The sequence below is a fragment of the Podarcis pityusensis genome (assembly GCF_964106645.2).
Source record: "Podarcis pityusensis genome assembly, chromosome: 8".
Lineage (NCBI taxonomy): Eukaryota > Metazoa > Chordata > Lepidosauria > Squamata > Lacertidae > Podarcis > Podarcis pityusensis.
Genome location: NC_138033.1, coordinates 81,988,502 through 82,004,589, shown reverse-complemented (window position 1 = coordinate 82,004,589; position 16,088 = coordinate 81,988,502). Strand labels below are relative to the sequence as shown.

The 16,088-nt window shown below is 45.0% G+C and overlaps 1 protein-coding gene and 1 long non-coding RNA gene across 5 annotated transcripts in view; one reads left to right on the top strand and one right to left on the bottom strand.

The window, feature by feature from the left end:
* Positions 1 to 16,088, top strand: part of LOC308483601 — a 202,136-nt gene that overhangs the window by 115,461 nt on the left and 70,587 nt on the right. The window lies entirely within an intron of this gene.
* The window catches only part of HECTD4 (HECT domain E3 ubiquitin protein ligase 4), a 111,942-nt gene that overhangs the window by 34,841 nt on the left and 61,013 nt on the right, over positions 1 to 16,088 (bottom strand). For all 4 annotated transcript variants that reach the window (XM_081017223.1, XM_081017224.1, XM_081017226.1 and 1 more), the window contains exons 29-44: positions 15,716 to 15,891; positions 13,969 to 14,104; positions 13,717 to 13,858; positions 12,611 to 12,777; positions 11,814 to 11,960; positions 10,298 to 10,482; positions 9,235 to 9,388; positions 7,423 to 7,703; positions 6,448 to 6,637; positions 6,282 to 6,363; positions 5,843 to 6,045; positions 3,882 to 4,017; positions 3,292 to 3,474; positions 2,893 to 3,063; positions 1,995 to 2,164; positions 614 to 729 (exon numbers count right to left, since the gene is read on the bottom strand). In XM_081017223.1, coding sequence (XP_080873349.1) covers positions 614 to 729; positions 1,995 to 2,164; positions 2,893 to 3,063; positions 3,292 to 3,474; positions 3,882 to 4,017; positions 5,843 to 6,045; positions 6,282 to 6,363; positions 6,448 to 6,637; positions 7,423 to 7,703; positions 9,235 to 9,388; positions 10,298 to 10,482; positions 11,814 to 11,960; positions 12,611 to 12,777; positions 13,717 to 13,858; positions 13,969 to 14,104; positions 15,716 to 15,891 — 2,639 coding nt within the window. The remainder of the gene's footprint in view (positions 1 to 613; positions 730 to 1,994; positions 2,165 to 2,892; positions 3,064 to 3,291; positions 3,475 to 3,881; positions 4,018 to 5,842; positions 6,046 to 6,281; positions 6,364 to 6,447; positions 6,638 to 7,422; positions 7,704 to 9,234; positions 9,389 to 10,297; positions 10,483 to 11,813; positions 11,961 to 12,610; positions 12,778 to 13,716; positions 13,859 to 13,968; positions 14,105 to 15,715; positions 15,892 to 16,088) is intronic.

The window sequence follows — 16,088 nt, the reverse complement described above, 5'->3', positions numbered from 1 at the left end:
AGTGCAGCGCATGGAAACGCCATTTACCTTCCCACCGGAGCGGTACCTATTTATCTACTTGCACTTTGACGTGCTTTCAAACTGCTAGGTTGGCAGGAGCAGGGACCAAGCAACGGGAGCTCACCCCGTTGTGGGGATTCGAACCACCGACCTTCTGATCGGCAGGTCCTAGGCTCTGTGGTTTAACCCACAGCGCCACCCGCGTCCCAGTCGCAGTAGATGACTAATAACTTCTTTCAGCAGTGAGCTACTGGTAGCTTATGGACTCAAACTGGCTTCCAGATGGCAGCTAGTTGGGCTATCATGCTCTTCAGGGGGGTAAAGTGAACCCTTTAAGCTCCATCTGGCTGTAGAAAAGAGAAACTGAGAAATGCTTGCTGTCTGGCATCCTTTTTTTCTCCCTTCAGAACAGATCGCACAACTGTCAGATGTAAGTAAGTAAGTAGGACGACTTCTGGGGTGAGGATGTAGCCACTTGCCCTGCTCCAGACTGGTCAAACCTAGTTGCCAACTTTATTTCAATCAAACTGTGGGCGCAAGCCACAGCAAAAACACATACTATCTTAAATATGGGCCAAGCTCATTGCTGCATTAAGTAAGACGGAGTTCCTACCAGGGCTGCATTCCTGGGCAACGAGGTTAAGGACTTCCACAGCAGCTGGACACTGCTGGATGAATTCTTCACAGAAGGAGCTATCCTCCAGCAACTGTGCCATCACCAGGCATGCTCTTGGGAGACAGGGCAGAGGAGGAGACAAAAAGGACAACAAGGATTGAAAAATCCTGCCAGAACATACACGAGATTACACAGATCCCTTCTGTGTTGCTGGCAGAAACAAGTGTCTTGGGGAAAATAATCCCTTGCCTGCTAGTTAGGACTACTGGTTTTCCTTGTTCATTAGGTCTCACTGGGCTTTTTGTGATAAAGAAAGTGGTGGGAAAAGGCAATAGAAAGCATGAGATAACAATAGTTGACGCAACGTAATAAAACCTTCCTGCAAACAAATCAGAACAAATGCTCAACACAGGCAACAACCGATTAGGCTGGGGAAAATATTCCTGACCCCCGCGTACATCAGCAGAGGGAGCATAAGCCTACCCCACCCTGATATGCCCTGCCTCCTTTTCTGGCAACCTCCAGGTTGCCACGTTGCGAGTGTGCGCTGTCAAATGTCAATTGGACACACATAAATCAGTCGTTGCCTGTATACAGTTGTTATCATAGACCCTCCTTGCAAACTTTATGCAAACAAAACAGGATAAATGTTCAACGAACAGGTTGTCTGAAAGTGCCACAAGTCCTTTCAGTATAGCCATCCAGTGGATATGTTTGCTGTTTGCTGAATAAAGGGCAAAGACAGACATAACGTAGAGCAGTGAGTGATCTGGAAGTGCACTTGCGGTGCACAGCTGAGATGCACTTTTCCTCTCTAGGCCAGAGCTCCAAAAAATCTGTTTCTACAAGTTTGAAGCGGAAGCCTCCTATCCATGATACTGACGGGCTGCCCTCTGCAATGTCGCCAAAGATTTCTCTTGCATGGAGCAGCTTTGCCCGTCTTTGCTATAATTTTCTATATAAAATTTAAAATATTTTAGGCTGCTTTCTAGGCAAATGTCTATCCCAAGGAACTTACAATTAATAAAGTAATGAATCAATTACTAAGTGTTCATTTTACACTTTTAATAATAAACAGGCAGAGTGAAGCTCATCAGATTTGCCATGAGCTCTGTCTTCTCTATCTGTCTTCACCCCATATCCACTTCACTTCTGAGGTGCCATAAGCCCTCTTTTTCCAGGACATGTCCTCTTTTTCATGGGTAGAGGCATCATAGTGATCCATAGTTAAAAGTAGAAGTCTGCATTTATGTCCTCTTTTCTGCTCTTCAAAATACGGCAACCCTACAGTTGCAACCCACCTAGCAAAGCACCCAACCCTTCATGGTACCTGCCTCCCAGCCACAGCTCAACCACTGCCAGAACCGCCACCACTCACCTGGTTCTAATTTCAGCAAGGAGTCGGACCACTGCCATTACTGGAGTTGAGCCATCTCCTGTTGCAGGAAGTGAGGTATGAATAGAGAGACTTCCCTCCTGAGGAAGCAACATGGACTGGACTGCCTGTACTACCTTCTCAGTAATGGACAGTTTATGGAGAGGCAATGCCTGGTGGTGGTGGAGGAGGGGGCACGGTAAAAAGTTAAATTCAAGTTGTTAGTTTCTGGGAAATGAGGGAATTACCTGGAGTTATGTAGCCTCATTATTACATCATCACAAAAACACACTGCACAGTTTAAAAAGTAACAAAACAAGAAGAAAATGGCAAGATAGCCCCAAAATCTCAATGATTTCCATTATATATCACTGGAATAAAACTTTCAAACTGCCTACCTTACAGAATGCCCAAACTGCCCCATGTCAGCTTTTCAAAACAACAAGAACAACCCGCTCATGAAGTGCCCCCTCTAAAAAGCTGCTCAGATTTTAAACTGCAGCTTGAATTTGACAATTCAGTCCTATAGCCTTGCATGCAACAACTCACCCAGTAGCTATATGTGACAAATAATCTCATGCAGGGAAGTAAGAGGGCTAGCAGAAAACGAATGCATCTCTGTCCCATCTCCAGCATCCCACATGGGTTCTGTGCTGACCACAGAGGAAGGGAAGCCTCTCCCTTCTCTCCCAGCCCACTTGGTATGAGGCAATTACCAAACCACAACTAACTGAGGCTAGTTTCCTATGTTCCCATGGTGGCCACAGATGAGAAGGCTTCTCTTGAAGCTACTGGTCTCTATAGCAGGGTAGTAAAATAAAACTGCAGGCCAGCAACTTTTGTCGGCTTATTTACACGGTTGAAGTATTACGCTCAGTGTTGGATTTTAAAATGACCTTACCTCTGATCTTGGAACACAGAGCCTAGATAATGGAATAGTTAAAATGTCTGATGCTTGGGAGGTCTTTCTACAGTCTATACTGGTAGGCGGAAATTTGACCGTTGCTATACCTTCCTGTTCATTAATAGATGCCACCACTCCAATGCTTCCTGCTATTCCCCTACCCAAAACCTATTGAAAAGAGAAAGAGGGAACAGTCAGGAATGAAGGTTAGACTTATCTGGGGCTATAAATAATTCACTGCTATGGATGAAGTAATAAACCTAGCACACGGCACAGAGAAACATGGCAGCCATAACAGAAAGAATGGCAGGGTTTTATATCCTCAGACAGAAGCTTTGCCACTGATTTGCAGAACAGAGGGTGGGGTGAGGAATTAAAGGGTGCACGGCCAGTCACCTGCACTTCAGAGCCAATTTTGATCGTCTCTTTGAAGCCACCAAGAGCGCAAAGAGCAGCGACTGCCTGGCGAGCGATCCTTTGAAGTTTGGCGAGTTTCCTTCCGCTGCTGCTGCCATTCTCCAGGATGCTTTCTGCATATTTTCCCAGCTGAGGAATATACATCAGAGCACGCGAAAGGACCTGAGGGAGTATGGGAGAAACATACACAAATTTTATTTTTCATATATATATATATAAAATAAAAAAATTGTCCAGTAGCACCTTAGAGACCAACTAAGTTTGTTCTTGGTATAAGCTTTTATTTTTCTATAAAGGGGCTTGGCTAGGAAAAGCAAATGGAAAACAAGGACAGGGGTAGGGGTGTGGAGAACTGGTCAATTTCAGCCTTTGACAACTTGTAGTATCTTTGATACTGGATTCACTCCAATATTTTGTGGTAGGCCCTACCTTTGCATAATTGCTGTCTTCTGACTGAATTCTAGGTGACTTTTTATGCTTACAGAAGAAGCTCGTGTTGCAGTTTGGGCAAGCGACTCCCCAACTTTCATGTTCACACCCAAGAAGCTAAGGATCCTTCCCTAACTTACTTTTTCAGCTGTGGTTGTCCATATCTGAGCTGCATTGGATTCTGGTGCCATGAGCAAGCTGTGGAGCAAAGCAATCACCTCTGCCGCCATGCTGTTTGCTACATGGCCACTGATGAAGGGCCTCACAGGGTCGGTTCTGTTGAGAAAAATGAATGGTGGGCTGTGAGTTGCTAATCCACCCCTGCCAGGTCCAGATAACTCTTCGATTAGCAAGTGTGGGTGAAACCAAGTTGATGACAGTAGTGGAAAGATCTGGCTCCATGTCATCTTTGCCTGCAGCAGAACCTCAAGCAGAACCCTCTCTGCCTGGCCTCACATTTTACCAGCCCTACTCCATTACCCCCTCCGTTGCCTTTTTCTGGCAGGAAAGTGTCCTTGAACTGTGATAACGCTTTCCTGGATAAAGGATGGAGACATGGGTGTGCATGTCAGAAACATAAAGCAAGTCAGAAACCTTCAACTTTTGCGTGGGTAGAATATGATGCACTGTACAAAGGTAAGGAGGGACGCGGGTGGCGCTGTGGGTAAAACCTCAGCACCTAAGGCTTGCCGATCGCATGGTTGGCGGTTCGAATCCCCGCGGCGGGGTGAGCTCCCATCTTTCGGTCCCAGCTCCTGCCCACCTAGCAGTTTGAAAGCACTCCTAAGTGCAAGTAGATAAATAGGTACCGCTTTATAGCGGGAAGGTAAACAGCGTTTCCGTGTGCTGTGCTGGTGCTGGCTCGCCGGAGCAGCTTTGTCACGCTGGCCATGTGACCCGGAAGTGTCTCCGGACAGCGCTGGCCCCGGCCTCTTAAGTGAGATGGGCGCACAACCCTAGAGTCGGACACGACTGGCCCGTACGGGCAGCGGTACCTTTACCTTTACCTGTACAAAGGTAAGACTATCCACTTTTGCCTGTGGCCCCGACCACCACTGGGATGCAGCCTCTGGAAGATTGCCCACAACGGATTGTGGCCCACACAGCCTGAAAGAGGTTTCCTACCTCTGGTCTACAGGGAAGCTAACCAGGGATCAGAGTGACCTTTGATTAGACAAACCAATTGTGTGGCCGAGATTATGGCTGTTAAGACCTTTGACTTACAAAGAAGATGACTGTGTATGAGACCTTGGTGCTTGGAAAAAAATGAAGAGGAGAAAAGCCTTATAAGTTGATAAAAAGGATTAGTGAGTAAAGCTGAGAAATACCGTATTTTTTGCTCCATAGGACGTACCCGACCATAGGATGCACCTTGTTTTAGAGGGGGAGAACAAGGAAAAAAAAAATTATCCCCCTCTCTGCCCAGTGGCCCTTCAGCGAAGCAGCAGGAGACGCTGCGCAGAGAGGGGGAGAATTTTTTCTTCTTCTTCTCCCCCTCTAAAACAAGGTGCCATTCAAGGTGCGTTCAGTTGCCTTCAGGCGGCTACCTTGGAAGCCTGGAGAGCGAGAGGGGTTGGTGCGAGAGGGGTCAAGGAGGGAGAAGGGACTGACTGGTCGCGTCAGTCCCTTCTCCCTCCTGAGGAAAAGCCCGCAAGAGCCTCGCGGAGTTTGCGTGCGGCTTTTGGGGGCTTTTCCTGCCTGCCTCCCCCCCTGCATTCGCTCCATAAGACGCACACACATTTCCCCTTACTTTTTAGGAGGGGAAAAGTGCGTCCTATGGAGCGAAAAATACGGTGCCTTGTTTAGTGACTCAGCAGCTGATAAAGCCATAAGACGAAAGCAGCAACAGCATGCGCTTTTGAGAAAATGCTGAAATGGGATGTGCTTAAAACCAGTTTGGAGAACTTACAAGAATATTTAAGTTTCTCCCTAGCAGAGTTTGAGCAAACAGGGAGAGTAGAAAAGTCCTATGCCCACCTCTTTGTGACCATCTCTAAGCAACAAAGATATATGCCTGTCCCCACTTAAACCTAGGGTAGAAGAGTACAGTCCACTTCCACTCTACATCAGGGTATTCTGGACACCAGCAGAGATTCTGTACCTGGCAAGCTCTGAGTTCCGCTCCCTGCAAATGGAGATTTGTGCTGTTTTCTTTTTGTCCCCAGTTGACAGGCCACTAGTGCTTTCGGGACTGACCGTTTCTACCGGTGGCCCCACGCTCACAATCAATCCGGACTGTGCCCACTTGGTGGCCTTCCGCAAAGCAGCAGCTGCTTCCTCCGTGATCACTTCGCAGCAACCACTCTGAAAAAGAAACAGCTCTTTTGCAACTCACACAGTATTCGGAATGCACGGGCCAATGCCATTTACCCTAAGGCTAACTATCACTAGAAATCCCTCTTTTTCTAGTCCTGCAGGCTAACTACAAAAGCATCAATTGGCAAGCCACATCTTCTTGCTGGGGGAAAAATTGTAATTATTATTTTCACTCTTGCAAAGCAGATTAAGCTATTCACACAATTAATTTATTTTGCCCTTACTTTGGTCATATCTCGATCCATCTTAACCACCTTCTCCATATTGGCTCCTGTTCCAAGGCGAAATGGCCGACCTTCTGAGCTACTACAAAGGGAAGGATAAAACACAGAATAAATGTTGGCTGAGGCATCCAGATTTCTTAACTGCGTTCCACAGAGCTCAAATTACCTCAGCAATGGCTGAAGCACTTCATGAGATGACTGGTCTTCCCGCTTATGTATAAAAATGGAAAGTTTGCCATCCACAGCTTCACTCTCTTCTCCTGGATCTTTGTCTCCTTTAAGGGAACCTTTTGGGCTGGCTTTTGTCAATGAAGTATCAGGTTCAGAAGCAGTTGGAGAAAGAACCGTCTGACATCCTGCAAGTGAGGAAAACAAGCTTTAAGCAATAGCTGTAAACACATTCTATACCTTTTCTGGTAGTATACAAATACTAAAGAAATTTAATTCAGTTCATAGTTTGCCCTACACCAAGCTACAAGAATGGACAAGCTAATCACATAACTCCTAGATACAACGATGAGACCATCTATTGTCCTAATCCTGAAGTATCTCAGGCTTCCAAAGGTCAGTTTGAGGGAAAAGGTCTCACACTCATTCCAATGGGTGTAGGCTTGGTCTATAGATATGCATATGCAGCAAAATGTGATGGTAGAGTCCTGCTTGGAATGTAATACTTTAAACTGCAAACAGGAATATTGAGACACTAATGGGTTAACACCAACTCCTCACAATCGCCTAGGTCAGACAAAAACATCTAAGTTTTGAGAAGTTTAGCTAGCTCCTGAGACTCCTTTCCCAGTTCTGATCTTTTGCTAAGTTAAACCACAGAGCAATGGAAGAGGGAAAAGAAAGCCTTGCTAGTTTTTCCTGGCACATGGTTTTTACTTCAAAGAACATTCAAAAATGGCATTTCTGTCTGCAGGAAAATCATTTCATGGTGGCGTCTTAAGATCCACTGCACTGGAGAACAAACTTGCAGCATGAAATGGTCCTGTCCTGTCCTAAGGGTATTGCATTTGCAGACTGAGACTTACAATTTGAGCAATAGAGGTTCCCTGGGAAAGAAAAGTGAAAGTGAAAGATGCTCCCACAATTCTCATGCAGCAATGATTAGTTTCTCAAGAACTTGCGCATTCCCTACCTGGTACCACGTAATCAGCCAGTTTTGCTAAGAGCAGGGAGGCAATTTTAGAAGCTGGGTCACTGGGGTCATCCTGCTCACTGTTTAGGGAGGGCACAGAGTAACTCCAGGGTGGCAATTCGACATTCCCACAGTCCTCAACACTCATGAGTGGAAGAGCAGCACGGCAGAGTTGAAGGATGATGAGGACCAGCTTTGGAGAGGGACGCTGGTCCAAGAGCAGAGAGAGAAGTTTGGATACACAGGCTGGTTGGCTTAGGATTGCTTTGCCAATGTGACTCCTGAAAGAAGACAAACACCAACAGCTTTGAATGCATTTTTTAAAAAAAGATTTGTCTGTCTGTCTGTCTATCTATCTATCTAGCAACTACCCTTTTCAACTCTCTGGCACCCTATCTGCATAACCTAGCAATTCTAAAGTATAGATGCGCTTTTTCTCTCGCAAGATTGAATGTATTGCCCTCGGCTATACTTGAGGGACGATTCCAACAGATTCCACACAAAAAACGCTTATGTCCCTGTGGAGATGGCAGTACCGAATGGGTGGCGCATGCCATTCTGGCTTGTACTCTTTATAAAGACTTGAGGAATGAGGTTATCACCCCTCTTTTATTGTCCATTATGGGTCGCCCAGCTACTGCCACAGTGTCCTTTCTCTTGGCAGATCAAGATGAGCAGGTGACAGCAAAGGTTGCAAGGTTTTTAGCTGGAGCAATTAGAATAAGATCCACTATTTGACTATTGATTCAAAACCTTAAAATGTATTTTATATAACTGACTTTTTATTTCTATTCTTTGTATATTGTGTTGTTGTTTTATTGCTATGGCCAATGGCTGACGCAAATAAAGATTCTCTCACACACACACACACACACACACACACACACAGAGAGTGATATCTCTGGATGTGAATGAGATCCGTACCGGAGCCCTGTTTGCATCCTGAAGCGAACGCAACCCGCGTGTGCACATGCACGGGTCACGATTTGCCGCTTCCATGCATGCACATGACATCATTTTGAGCATCTGCTCATGCGCGAGCGGCGAAACCCGGAAGTAACGCGCTCCATTACTTCCGGGTCACTGTGGAGCGTAACCTGAAAACGCTCAACCTGAAGCACATTTAACCCAAGGTATGACTTGAAACAAAATCAGGTGAAAACAGGATGTTCTATACAACTTGGGTTCCAAGCCTGGCAAAATTGTTCTAAGTGATTTCTCAACTGGAGAGTAGAAACAGAGCTAAAAAGACTAGAATCAATGCATCTTCAATCAGGGAACGATTGTGAACTGTAACCATTTATTTGGGATGTTTTTCTGCTACTGCTGGGATTAACAGTGGGTTTGTTTGGCTTTTTGTTTAAAATGACCCTTTGGGGGCCAAATTACAAGGCAACCTTTTCCACTTTCCATGGAAAAAGGCAGGAGGACAGCTCTCACAACAACACAGCTTTGGGCAAAATAAAAGGCATTGAAATTGGCTGAGTCATTTTAAACAACAAAACCTTCCCTATGACTTCCCACAAAATTCAAGGGACACAACAAGATTGCGGAGTCAACTCAAATTAATCTACATTAATGACACAACATACTAAGAAGAAAATGTGCTACAGGAAACTGTGGGTGTTCTGCCACCCAAATGGATTTTGGTCCAGTAGCATAGCATATCAAGCTGCTCAAATATACTTGATTTATGATTCACTCAAAAATTTTAATTTTATTTTTTTTACTCCAAAGCTCTGCCACCAACATTACTAAAATGAGTTCATTCTAGTCTAAAGTGTGATCCAGAGAGCAAGAATTCGGCCGTACCTAGACAGGTCATTCAGGAGACTGAGCACATCCTGCAGGGCATCATTCCCAGCTGCCTGGTTGCCACAGCACTCTGTGGCACGTGCCAAGTGGTTGGTTAAGAGACTGGAGACCTGGCGAGCCAAACCGGAGTGCACAGCCTCAGTTGATCCACCTGCAAAAGGAATATGTGGGATCATAGTTGATGAGATCCAACTGAAACACACTGAGTAGCTATTAGAAACAGGAGAACACCTATAATGAAAAATGTAGATTGGAGGTTGGTGTACATGTAGAAACATTTACTGATTTATAACAGTATTTAAATACCACCACTGATAAAATATCAGTTGGTGTACAGCAACATAAAAACAACATAAAATAGTCCTGAGTGGGCCCTTTAGATATTTTTGTTGGGTTTGGGGTTGTAAAACTTGAGTTAGAAGATGGTTGCTTTTGATTTAGATGCCCTCCTGCACAGGAAAGTCAAAAGTCCACAGGAGAATTAGAAGTATAATAGGATGTTTTGCTCAGGAAGTTGTGCACAGGAGTGTCAAAAGTTCAGAGTCTGGCAAGGAGCCAAGGAGAAAAATAAGCATATCCAAGAGTCTATCTCCTGATTAGCTAGAAGGGGTTGAGGTGGGAAGTGATAATGCTGTACAGAATTCAGTCTAGACACTAGTCTGAAAAAGTCAAGGAGTCAGAAACTTGAAAAAGTGAAGAGCTGCAAAAAGGGATGAGATGCTTTACAGGCATGGCCAAACTTGGCCCTCCAGCTGTTCTGGGACTACAACTTCCATCATCCCTAGCTAACAGGACCAGTAGTCAGGGATGATGGGAACTGTAGTCCCAAAACAGCTGGAGGGCCAAGTTTGGCCATGCCTGCTTTAAGAGAGCTGCAACATTGGAAAATGAGAGTGTAGATGGACAATGAAGCAAAATGGAGCCAGGGGAGTTTTACACTAAGTTTATTGCCACTGAATATTCAGTTCAACCAAAAGCTTTCATATCTCTTTACTGCACAAATATGTTGTCAAGCATCTTAGTTCACATAACCAGGGCCAGGCCTGCAAGCCTCTCCTACCTTCCTCTTTTTCCCATTCAACACAACGGTTGGCTAGCACTTGGAATGCAGCCCAAGCCATGGTGGCCACTTTCTGCTTCTTTGTTTGCTTCTCATTGGAGCTGGATTCGGTCTGGCTGCTTAAACTGCACAAGCGATCCATCAGCTGGACGAGGCCACTCCGCACCAGGCACTTCTCTTCACTCCTGCCCAGAAACATGAACCACGACAGTGGGGTGACAGTAACATTTTAGCCCTCTTAATACACGCCCAAGTTGAAACCACACAACAAATATACAGCGTCTGTCAATCTCATTTCCTGCTTTGCTGCTGTATATAATACCATGGTGTCTTGTGCTTAACTATTTTCATTGTTCTAATTATATTCTGAATGCTGAGTCCCATGGTGAAGCTATGGCCAAAAAGAAGAGTGAGATCTTTAACTATCTATAGGCAAATTTGGACATAAAAACTGATACGGACTGCCTTGGCATTCTCAGTACAATGTGAAGTTGCTCTAGCCCTTTTCACACTAGGGCTCTTTAGAGCTACTAAGGCATTGCTCTTCCACAAGCATCTAGAAACTGAATTACTGCTACAGTTCTACATAGCATTCAATGTATGCTCCCATACCCCCATAATAATCCCAGTATGCCTATTCTCATAGGCAAGATTCTAATATGTTTATTCAGAGGTAAATTCCTTTCAGTTCAGTGGGACTTGGTGCTTTAAAAAAGTGTCAGTGTCTCCCTGTTTGGTGTGGTTTAAAGCAGTTTTTTATTTCTCCCAGTCCCCCTTGATTAGTTTCTTCTTCAACCAGGCCAGAAAAGAACTAGTTTGGGGGGGGGGGGGGAGAACTAAAGGGCTAGTATCTGGAAGAATCAGGAACTGTTCTAAACTGCATCAAAATGGGGAGACCTTTATGCCATATACAAGTAGTCAGACAATTGTTCCATCCAGCTCAATCACATTGACACTTATTGGAAACCTGGCGAGCCACATCGAAACAGGACTCTTTCCCATCCCTACCTGAATACGCTGGTGATTGAATCTGGGACCTTTTGTGTGTGAAGCATGTGTTCTACCACTGAATTATACACCCTTCCCATAATAACCAATTAAAGGGCTGATTTCAGAGAGACATTACTGAAATTGGCCCTTTAAGCATTTCCTATAATCATTCCCTCCTGGTCAGCAGCACTGATGAAATCAATTTGTATTTACTTGTCTAACTTTTTATTAGCACAACTGCACCTGATAAAAATATTACCAGTAATTCAAAATGAGATTGGGGGGAAACTCAGGTTGTGAAGACAAAATTCCAGCGGTGGGTGAAGGGGTGGCATAACAAAACATTCCAATGGCAGCAGTGCAACCAGAAAAGGAACACAGAAAGGTGAGGGGGGCATCGCCACCCACTTTTAAAAACACTTCTCATGAACTATTGCAGGTTATTGGTAAAGCTTGATTTTGGACACGTTTCCTCATGTAACAGGATACTCTGCTCACAAGCTCTCCCACGGTGGAACATGCCTACCTGGTGTATGGTATGGTGCACAGCAGGCCAATGCTGTTTGCACATGCAATGGGGTACCGAGCGCAGAGTGCCACCACAGAGGTCATGGTCTCCCCAAAGGCTTCCTGAACTTGCTCCACCATCCCACCGCAGGTGAGTTCTTCAATTCTGTGGGAAGTTAAACAGTCAGGCCCTATTAAAACAGACTTTTCAAAAACATAAACTGCTCCAAATCCCTGGAGGATGCAAGTGTGAGGTGCGATGTAAGATAGAAGGGACTTTTTCGCATTGAGCCAGCCATGCGTTTTAGCAGCTTGCTGCAATTAATACCCACACCCTTGAAAAGAGCAAAACAAAATCCAATCTGAGAGATGGAAGAATAAAAAAAAAATTATGAAGGGAAGAGGGAGTCAGAGGCCTGTTAAATTACAGACTTATGCTGCTTTTTAAACATGAATGGTCTTTCTTCAGGGAACCCTGCAGACTGGCAAGTTGGACTTACTGTGACATGTTGTTCTGGTCAATGCATTCAACAAGGGGGTGCCAATTATTACACAGTTGCCTAAAGAATTTGTTCAGCTTTCAAATTTGTTGGAACCTTGGCTTTAGCAATCAATTTCAAGGCAGTCTAACCAACCACCACTCAAAGGTGTCCCTGTGATACGGTCTCATGCCACGAGCAGTGCCATTTGGGCCATCTCCAGAGTTCCTTCAATAAGTCTGTTTTTGAAGATAAGGCTGACTCCCTCACCACCTCTGCCAACAATCCACATTCCCCTCCAGCCCTCTCCAGATGTGAGTCTCTGAAGGGAACTTACCGGGGGCCTCCTTGAAGCACCATTGTGACTGGACCCACAAGATGCGTCACACCACCAACACGAACAGCTGCTGTCAGGAGCTCTCGCATGTGCACCAGGGCCTGTTTTCTGGTGTTTCCACGGCGCCACCGAGTCTGAGCAGCTAATAGGAAACTGCTGCTCGATACCTATGAGAAAGGGATGGGTGACTCCTGTAACGTTGCCGCTGGGGACATCAGCAATGTTTCTGTTTGTGATGGCTGGCTGGTTCAGAGCGTACCATCTTCCTTGAAGCATGCAAAGTGAGGGTTACTAATAAAAAGTTGTATGTAGTGCAGGGGTTGCCAATGAAGCGCTGTGGATGCCAGCGTGCTATGGTGCCCACAAGTCTCAGTAAATATCCCTTCAAAAAGCCACAATGCACAAGTGGCTGTTTACTCTTCCTGCTCAATTCCTGGCTTGCACTATGTCCCCTTAAACATACCCACAGTTCACTGGATGCCAAAACTAGACCCCAGCCACTCCTTCCATTCTGAACAGGATTTAGGGTTAATAGCTATATATTGTAGTCCTACACACTTCTGAAATCAGGTCTCAGTCTCTGGCATCTCCAGCTAAGAGGATCTCAGGCAGCAGATCTGAGTCATTCTCAGTTAAAAGTAGACCAATGGCCTTAGTATAATGCAGCTTCAGACGTATAATGACTTTTGACAATGTGAGTCTTTCTACAAGGTTTCTACAAACCCCGTCACCTGAAGTTCAGCAGGTGGTGGATGAGGAAAGGGGTCTCTTGGTCATGATGCCCATTTATGGAATAGTCTTTCTCAGAAAAGTTTACCTGGTGATAATGTGCCAGGCAAATACTTTTTAAATCTGCTTGGTCATTCCAGCACATTATGTAGCTGGTCAAGCATGCTTTTCATGGCTTGCTGGATTTTGAAGATTTGATGATTCTTCGCTGGCACTGCTTTTACCTAGTGTTCTATTGTAATGTGTTTGTTGCTTTTATTCTATACAGCCCTGGGAGACATTGTTTTGTTGCAGAGCATGCACAGGTATGAGAATTCATGCTCTTTGACTGCAACAGTCTGATAGGCACACTAACTTCTGTCACTGGCATGACTTACTGCTTGATCAGGATTGGTCCCGATGAAAGCAAACAGCTGCCCCAGCAAGACACTATAGGTGGGCTTGTCTCGGCTGTCCTCAATGGTGAGAGACTGAAGAAGAGTAAAAGAGCTGCTTCTGTGGCTAGTCACATGGCGCCGCCTACAGAGAGGAAAAACAGATCTTATTAGGGAGATTCAGTCACCTCCAATTACACTGAGAGGGTAACGAAACACTGGCTGAACTACAAGGAAGTGAGAGACAACATATACCTCTGGCTTGACCGCGTGAACTCTAGGTCATCATTTGCAATCATTTCAAGATCAGATGGTGCTGACATACTGCGGAGGAAAACAGGCTGGCGAACAGCATGGGATATCACCTTTGTTTCTGACGCTGATTTGCAAGCTGTAATGTTAAGGGAACAGAAAGAAGCTTTGGTTTGTTTTGTTTTTATTATTATTATTATTATTATTATTATTATTATTATTACTGCTGCTGCTACTACTATTTCTATACCTCTATTTATCCAAAGTTCCCAGGGCTGTGTACATTAAGAACATAATTTCATAATTTATGCAGTATAATAATAAAATAATCATAATAACAGCCCCTACCCCATCCCCACATTTAAAGAGAAATGCTTTTGCCTGGCACCTAAAGACATGTAATAATGGTGCCACCACAGAAAAGGCCTGATCCTGTGCTGTCACCCTCTGAACCTCCCAAGAGAGTGGGGACATAGAGAAGAGCCTCGGATGACAAACACAGGTTCCGTGTCAGTTTATATGCAGAGAGGTAAGGTTTTATAGGTCAGCACCAGCACTTTGAATTGGCAGCCAGTGCAGCTGGGCCAGGCTCGGCGTTATATACTAAAGCAGTTTCGTTCTGGTGAGCAACCTGGCTGTCAAATTTTGCACCAGCCCCGTGTATAACAATTGCAGTAAGCCAACATAGAGGTTGCCAGAAAGTTAGGCTATCCCTGTCCAGATAGGGGCATAGCCGGGCCACCAGCTGAAGCTGATGAAAGGCACTCTGCGCCACTGAGACCACCTGAGTCTCAAGCGACAGTAATGGATCCACCCACAAGCTATGTACCTGCTGCATACAATCCCCCCAACCCCACCCCTGCTCCAAATGAGGTTACATAAGATTAACAGAAACAAAGACAGGTTGATTAATAAAAGCTTATATCGGCTGGGACTACTGTTAATATGTTATACCTCTCTTTGTTCTTTGTAAATTCGATTTTCTTTGTATTGTGGCATGTTATATTTACATTTAGGAGATGAAGCAGAATTAAATGGAGTAAGAAAAGGGAGAAGAACCCACAACACTTTCCTCCTATCCCTTAAAAACATTGCTGCTGCTTTCTTCTTGCTTCCTACTTTCATTGCTGAGTTTCTACTCTTAAGCAGCTTGCAAATTGCAGGAAACACTGCACTGAGAGCATAGAATCATAGAATCATAGAGTTGGAAGAGACCACAAGGGCCATCGAGTCCAACCCCCCGCCAAGCAGGAAACACCATCAGAGCACTCCTGATATATGGTTGTCAAGCCTCTGCTTAAAGACCTCCAAAGAAGGAGACTCCACCACACTCCTTGGCAGCAAATTCCACTGTCGAACAGCTCTTACTGTCAGGAAGTTCTTCCTAATGTTTAGGTGGAATCTTCTTTCTTGTAGTTTGGATCCATTGCTCCGTGTCCGCTTCTCTGGAGCAGCAGAAAACAACCTTTCTCCCTCCTCTATGTGACATCCTTTTATATATTTGAACATGGCTATCATATCACCCCTTAACCTCCTCTTCTCCAGGCTAAACATGCCCTGCTCCCTTAGCCGTTCCTCATAAGGCATCGTTTCCAGGCCTTTGCCCATTTTGGTTGCCCTCCTCTGGACACGTTCCAGTTTGTCAGTGTCCTTCTTGAACTGTGGTGCCCAGAACTGGACACAGTACTCCAGGTGAGGTCTGACCAGAGCATCTTTCGCTTTAAGACATCAGATTCTTTTCTCTCCTTACCTGGTGTCTCTGCAGGTGTGCCAGATATACTCCTGGTAAGCCCAGACTGTGCAGCAATGGTGACATGCAAGAGCAGCTCTGCTCGGTTCATCAGGCTCTTGACCAGTGTTTTTGTTTTACCCATGGGATGCAAAGGCTTCTGAAGCAGAGAGTTCACTTCTTGGAAGAATTTCTCCCTAAAAAGCAGTGAAGTTAAATCCCACACAGGTCGGATGTCCATTAGATCTTCAGAAACACGTTGGAAGAGAACATGCAATGCTATTCAAATCTGAGGTTGTATTAGGAGAAAACCTGGATATTGGAAACCTCAGACTGGAACTTACAAATGTACCAACCCACACGTACCAATCAAATAAACCACCCAAATAAAGAG